The sequence below is a fragment of the Spodoptera frugiperda genome, chromosome 1 (assembly GCF_023101765.2).
Source record: "Spodoptera frugiperda isolate SF20-4 chromosome 1, AGI-APGP_CSIRO_Sfru_2.0, whole genome shotgun sequence".
NCBI lineage: Eukaryota > Metazoa > Arthropoda > Insecta > Lepidoptera > Noctuidae > Spodoptera > Spodoptera frugiperda.
In genome coordinates, this window is record NC_064212.1 from 6633945 (window position 1) to 6641799 (window position 7855).

At 34.7% G+C, this 7855-nt stretch overlaps 1 protein-coding gene across 6 annotated transcripts in view; it reads right to left on the reverse strand.

The window, feature by feature from the left end:
- Window positions 1-7420, reverse strand: part of LOC118272992 (G-protein coupled receptor Mth) — a 72907-nt gene extending 65487 nt beyond the window's left edge. Inside the window, exons 1-3 of one of the 6 annotated variants that reach the window (XM_035589718.2) lie at window positions 5645-7070; window positions 3924-4171; window positions 2445-2628 (exon numbers count right to left, since the gene is read on the reverse strand). In XM_035589718.2, the coding sequence (XP_035445611.2) occupies window positions 2445-2628; window positions 3924-4171; window positions 5645-6593 (1381 nt within the window). In that variant the 5' untranslated portion in view covers window positions 6594-7070. Of the gene's footprint in view, window positions 1-2444; window positions 2629-3923; window positions 4172-5644 lie in introns of all 6 variants that reach the window. The other 5 variants (XM_035590425.2, XM_050694592.1, XM_050694588.1 and 2 more) reach the window with 5 other exon arrangements.
- Between the last annotated feature and the right edge of the window lie 435 nt (window positions 7421-7855).

Consider the following 7855-nt stretch of genomic DNA (forward strand, 5'->3'; position numbering starts at 1 on the left):
TAAACTGATTACTAATTATAATTTATGGCTGTTGTTTCATAAACAAACTCTTTGCGCCAACTCCAACAACTCCTACTAAATGCTTACGCAATTATGTAATAGTTTATACAATCTATAAATAATAACAAACCTTTGGATTGTATAAACAAGTACTAAGTAGTGCTAGCTGACCGACAGACATTTAACCAACCTTAGGTTATTTGACGAAATGGGTATTTGCTAAGTTATTTTTTTATTATTTCTATGACACAAGCATTATTTACTCTACGTTCAATTGTATTTTGTGGTAGAACAGTAGTGTACATTATAGATATCTTACGTAGATGCTGTTTTAAGTCATATCGTACAAAGCGTCACCTTTACTTAATGACAGTACATTAATTACTCGTTAAGTAAATCTAAAATCACATACTGTTACTGCACTGTTTACGAAGAACTTCTCAGTGAATGTAAATAACGAACAATTGACTATAAATAAATTAACGACATTCTATATAATAACCATCAATTAGAAAACAAACTGTGAATCAAATTCAGTGACTCATCATGACAGTTCTAGATTCGAAATAAATATTAAAAACTAGACCAAATCATTAATAACTAACATTATTGTGTACACAAGAGATTTAGCAGAGTCAGAACTTGTCAGAATCTGATGAAATTATGTCAGACCAGATCTAGATCAGTTAAAAAATATTTATTTGATAGAATACTGTTATTAAAATTAAATGTAAGATTAACAACGTAGAAATCTTGATCTAGGATTCAACGCAGGTTTAATACCTGGATTGAGAGTTAGAATAATTTTGCGTTAAATATTGATCTTTCAATGGTCCATTATATTATATGCGTGCTATGTAAATACTTGTTTCCAACGATTATGTTAATATTATCAGCACATCACCTACTGAACAATATCAGCTTTACGTCAGCATGCATGTTACGGCATTGATTTTATAATGTCCAGCTAATAGCAATATTTGGTAGCTCTGTATCATTAACTATTACTTACATAATAGATTATTTGACATAAATATTTATAGATTATATCATAAATCCGAATTTGTACATAAATAGGTTATGTACGATAAAATAATCTATTATTATAAAGATATAAAGTACAGCTGCTAATTATAACACTGCTATACAGTTTAATATAGATTAATATTAAATTAGAATAAACCAACAACAAGAACAAGATTGAGATATATTTAGGAAACTAATTAAAGATATGAGAATTATTATATCTCAACGTATTGTATGTAAATTAGCACAAATTAACACACTAAATGAAGATCATTTGCATAATATTTGTACAACGTGCCAATCTGTACACTTGGATTCTCTAGTTTGGAGTAAATATAGGTCTTTACGTACTTTGATACAATTTATCGTTTATTTATTAACAACATGCAAGTGCATTATGTCTGCAGCAAACAGCGACGTGCATTTAATATTAAAGCTGCTTCAAAATATGATTTAGATAAGGTCACCACTTGTATTTTCGGTTTTTATTGCAACCAGATGTTATCAAGTACTCATTCGATAAAGTCAATTGAAATCAGACTGTGTGGATATGAATCATTCATCGAAACGTAATATCATTTATCATTTCATAAAAATTAAATCATCCCACGCTCTCGAACAAAATCCAACACTTTGTCACGCCAATATTAAAAGTTTTCAGGAATTGAGTATGGATAGTTTTAACATTAACAATGAGGAAGATTAATTACACTTGCAAGAAACTTTTTTTAGTTGAAGTAATCTTTTTATCTATTCTGAGAAACGACCAATTACCTACTTACAAAGACGAACAAATCTATCAAATTAAGCCTCAAAATAAGCTATTTATCCAAATTTATTGTTTTGTTTATCTTTATCAACAATACACACATAAAATACACGATTTTATCGTCCATTCCCACTATTATTGTTCTGCCAATGACTAATGAACTGTTAAAGCTCTCCTTGCCCTAGATTTATCATAGCTTAAAGCTAATCTTGAAGAAAGAATGGAATCTTAATCATGTTATCATAATAACAAAAATTACTATTTGCCTAGACACAACATGCTACGTAGGTACTTAATGGAACACAGCTAGTAACAAGTAGTGGTTACCAATCTGTCCCCCCTTCCAGTGTTCCACTTCGCAACATTAGGTGTTCCCCAATTGTTCAAATTGTGTCCCCTATATAAACCCACGGTATAAACACAACAGATGGTCTGATCATAAAACTTTAACTTTTGTCCATTTAGATGTCAACTTTTGTCACTACCAAGAAAATAGTAAACATATATCCAAAAAATACTGCCGTACTAACTATTGATATACAAATTATACAATTCTTGGATCATTAATAAAACTTACAACGCATAAATGCCAATTCTTGGTTATGAAAAGTTAATGAAAGCGAGAAAAAAGTGTTTCTAAAAGACTTACCAATAAGAGTGCAGGTAGTATTGTCAGCTACTCGAGTGTACTGGGCACGCGCGAGGCAGCCAAACGCAAGCAGCATCATACTGACATGACAGATGAGGGTCCGTCCGTGAAGGTTCCGCAGCTCCGGGAGTGATATGTAGACCAACAGCGTCAGTGCCAGGCACACGCTCGATATAGTGATCAACTGTAACAATACAAAATGTTAAATGCAAACTGCATTACCTATTATCCCTAATTCATCGTTCCTGACAAAACTTCTCTGGTTTTTAAACTCTGACTTTCCAATACCTATGCTGGATATTCCCAAAGAGAATGAATTAGTCTTAGTTGCGCCATACAATAAACTCTACAGAGTTCATGACATTATATAACAATGGATTTTCCTAACAATGAATGTAGCACGGGTGCAACTCCAAAAACCTTCGTCATCGTATTCTGTTTAGTTCATGATCCATAACTTTTGTTTAGGCTGGTATCCAGTCCAATTAATAATCAGATTTCAAAGATTATTTGCTCTCAAATATTCAATAACATATTTTGTCAATTGAATTCGATCGTATTTCACCATGTTGACATAACATTAACGGATTATACCAATCTGTGAAATCGTCAAGTTACAATGTATGAACAGAGAATATACGGGAGGGATATGACTACCCACTGTGCGGTGACGTCACGCGCTGTATTCTCTCCTCCTTTGTTTATGTTTCGATATAATTATGATGGTTCCCTCATGGCCTGAATCCCTAATATTAACCTAAACACGAAGTACTCAGAAAGTCAGGAAAATTTTTTATCTTTCTGTTAAAATATATATGGCACGAAATACCTAACATCAGTAAGCATCACTTCAACCTACTACTTTCTGCTGAGTATTTCACACAGAGATGTTCACTTTATCAGAACGTAATTATGGTTCCCTTGTGACGGTGTGACAGGAGTCTATCCGCCATGAAATAAGGGTATAACAAGTTCCGCGGTTAGCTTCCATTCTATTTATAAAAATGTAAAAACGGTTTGATAAGTAATTTCAAGAAATCGTCAGAAGTCTCTCAATGACTGATGATTTGTTTATTAGCACAAGAATCAATCCATCTGATCCGTGTGATCTATTGACTCACTAACCAATCTAAACAAACTTTAAAATTTGTAACACATTCACAAAAAACATTAATTTCCGTCATAATAAGGTTAACACTCTATAATCTTTCATCTATAATTTCTTTGAAGATGCTCGAGTCAAGTAATTGAATTGCTAGAGATGATGAAAGCTTGGAAAGGTCCATTTAGTTTATTAAAGCATCAGTTAGATAATGAAAGAACGCGTATCATTTGGCTTTAACAAAAAATCGACACAAAAGGTCATATTCATTTATGACATAAAACATCACGATCCATTCAGCTATTTTGGTGTGTTCAGTCAAATGTCTAAAGTTTTACATTTATACAGAAACTATAAAATAAATGAATAAAACTTACGATGAAAGATACTCGAAAGTTCTTCACGACTTCGGGAGCCTTTATGAAGCAGTTGACGGCCGTGATGAAGATGTTGCCACCAGGACAGAAGCGACTATCAAAGGCCTCGAAACAGTAGCCGTCGCCAACACTGATTGGTGAGATCAGACGACCATCAGATCGTAACCGATGTCGATCTCGTGGCACGGACTTGTTTAACACCACGCGACCTGCATCGCAATGCAAATCGATCCGAAACCCCATTACATCTAAAAACGAATTTACAATATTAGTAAACATCCTTACCATACCTGTATATATACATATACTCGGCTGACCTAAAGTTAAGTATAGAAAGAATATTGTATATTTGGCTGGAGAAAATATCGAAAATGGACAAAGGCAATAATACTTTGCATAACCCAAGAAGCAAACTCGAGACGACGAGACCTTAATTTGGCAGTCGCATTTGCGACATATCTAGTTCTTTTAAGTAATCTTTAACCAAAATATACATATACTGAATTAAAATCGATATTTTTTTTTAAGTTGTGACTTTAACATGAAGAGAATAGTTCAGGGCCACCCTCTCACTTCTTACCGGACTCAACAACGGGGATTTAGGAATTCCATTTTAGGTACGTACATAACATTGTCTACATAGTAATTTAGTATTTACTATTTGTGACAATACTAGATAGGATAGTCGAAGTACATTATGTCTATTAATGATAAGAATTTTTAGAACAGAATTATTACGACAAATTGAACCTAGTAACTCATGTAATCTTCATACTCGTAGTTCTTATAAACTATATCGACACTACTAACTATAGAAATATATCTAACCACATAAATCGAAAAATCTCTTGAATATTTTAATAGTATTGTAAGTTTTCGTTAGATCCTCTATTTTTTAAATATTATTATTGCAAGTTAGTACCGCAAACTACACATACGTGTCTAGGCTTCAATAGGTAAGTAACGCATGTCTGCCTGTAACTAAAGAACTCTATATTGTGCTTTTTAATAAAATTAAATATTGATATAATATTATACCCTTGTGCACACAAAAATAGCAGCATTATCAGTTTTTAAACTGACATGGTCACTAACACTATTATTAGAACTTATGACGGGATATTTACCATTTTTATTTGTTTCGATGAGTTATAAAGAGGCAATAGTTTATCCGTGATCATGGCGCTTGCAACAGTGCCGAAATATCGGAAACTCATCGAAACAAATAAACATGGTAAATATCCCGTCATAAGTTCCAATAACAGCAGCATTATCAGTATCAAAGTAGGTACTTTGAACCGATAATACTGCTATTTTTATCTAATTTCAATAGTTGTTTTAATGTAATTTATTTTGGTACTAGGCTATATGTTGTCTCGATGTTTACAAACAACATTTGTGCTTATTTTAAAAACATCGGTAAATTGTTTTGCTAGAAATAAATAACGAAGACATTCAATTGCATTTCTTAATTATAAATTACAACCATATCAATCAGGTTATTTTGCAAGACATTTAAAGAAAGTTCTCAGTTTGTTTATAAATCTTTCACTTCGCTTCCAATAGCACTAGAAGCGCGATGGGAAACTTTGCTCAGTCTCTACTATCCACTTCTTTATATTGCTTCTTGATAACATTGTAATATCAGAGACGATATTTAAATGTCAACCATCAAACCATATCCTTTATACCCATAGAATGGTAAAAATCAAGAAGCTCACCTGTTATTTCTGGATTCTTGTGTTGCAATGGTTCCATATAGTCTGATATGTCAAACAACACATCATCCACGTTTGGCACACACTTGCTCGCGAAGCTGCCACAACGCCGAGGCTTGTAGTGGTACCCGATGGGACAGCACTTCCTCACACAAAATGCACCGTACTTGGAACAATCACTAGAACACACGCGCGCCACCAACTCCGAACTCGAGAACTCCCGGTCCACACACCACTGTCCCTCATCAGCATCGCCGCTACCGTCACCTTTTTTACTAAATATCTTTAAAGTACTTCCCTCCGTTCGAAGTGAAAAGAACCTCTGCCTCAACTCTAAGCCATACTCATCAGCTGGACAATCCAAGCCAGTATCCACCTCGTATATATCATTATCATTCATTTTTAACCGCTTCAATAACCATTCTTCAGAGTTATTAACTTCAGATTCTCTACATAAATGAAAATTACTGTCGTAGCTCTGCCCCCTTGGACAACACTTCCTGTACTTATGAATGATCAAATTATCTTCAGATGTCTTATTATCTTCTTTTTTAACACAACTTTTTAATCCTATGATTGAAGGAGGTACTGTCTTTACGGTGCCATTATATAATTCTGCCACGAGCCTGTCGTGACACCCATTAAAAACCTGCAATGGACTATCGAAGTCTAAAACAGTTACCTCCTCTATTGGAACATCATCACATGTCTCAGGTATACCATCCTCCACCGATAGATTTTTACCAACAAAAAGAGGAGTTATGGTAATATTATAGTCATTCCATGCACTTTCACGATCTAAACATTTATAAGAGCTAAAGTTAAAGGATTCATCATCGAACACTTTCATTAAACTGTGATTGTTCGGACAACACTTATGAAACACATTGGCTCCCTGGACGATATCGACACTAGCGTAGACAATTGCACTCAAAACAATTAGTAGATGCATTGTTATTAAAGTTCCCGAATTTCGGGCACTGACTTCAACTTCTTACAACAGTTGGAAAGTGTCGATCGACGTGGTGAGCATTGTTTATTTTCGAAGCTAACCGTGCGAACGTGTGGTGTGGCAAAGCGTCGACGGCGCAATGATGCGGCTTCGCGGCTCGCTCCACTCTGATCAGTTCCGGCCGGCGTCGGTGGAGGCTGCTGCGCCCTTGAAGCCGCCCGCTGCCTGTCGGTGACGCGGCTGAGCTTTTGTTACGCTCGCGGGATTTTTTGCCTTTTTGCTCACTTGCTGATTTTTCTGAAGGGAACTGTACAACATTTAAATTAACCACTTCACTCACGCTTTTTGACACAAATTCGAAAACAACATTTTATGTAATATATATAAATGTCAATAAATCGGCGGTATCTACCCCGTCGAAATAAATAACGACTGCGCGTCGCGAGTCAACCGTACGTATTGTACAAAGACGACGACTCACGTGTTTATCAGATATCTTCCGATAAAAACATGAAACGACTGATTGTGTACTTAGAATTTAAAGTGTAAACAAAAATACTATTTGTGGCATTGATATTGCTATCGATAGCTGATTTAATTTCTACTGAAAGAATGGCAACAACAAATACGAGTACAAGAGACACAAGTCTGGTGGCACGTAACGTAATGACTAATTACATTGTAGGTACAAAAGATGTGCGTGATGCCTGTTTTACATGCAATGAGTTTCATTTATATTAGAGTCCATACACATAGGTACATAGTGGTTCATTTGACGCGTAATGAATCACTTAGCACGATAATAAAGGGCATTCATTCACCACAAAAGAAAATAGGTACATGTTGGCTGTAACAAAACAATAATCATGCAAAACTTTAGGTATAAGGTAGCTTGAAGTAAGTGGTAAGTGGCTTGAGGTAAGTGCTTGTTCGCAATACATTGCAAATAAAAGGATCACATGTAAAAATGCCCTTATTGGTTATGTTAAGGCCAATCACCTTAAAACCGGGTTATTTTGTGTTATTCCGTAAATGAGGTGACATAAAAGATTAAGCTTCAAAATTATTACTGTACTTTTACCGTAACTTTGTGTTTTTTTTTTATCGCACTGCTGTTCAATGCAATGTCACCTTAACAGATTGTTCTGAAGGATATTTATAAATATTTTGTTGTAGCTAACTTCAAGATAAATGGATAAGCTCGACTGGAGTGATAGCTCAACTAACATGAAACAACGCTTGCTTTGTGTTTTGAACACCAT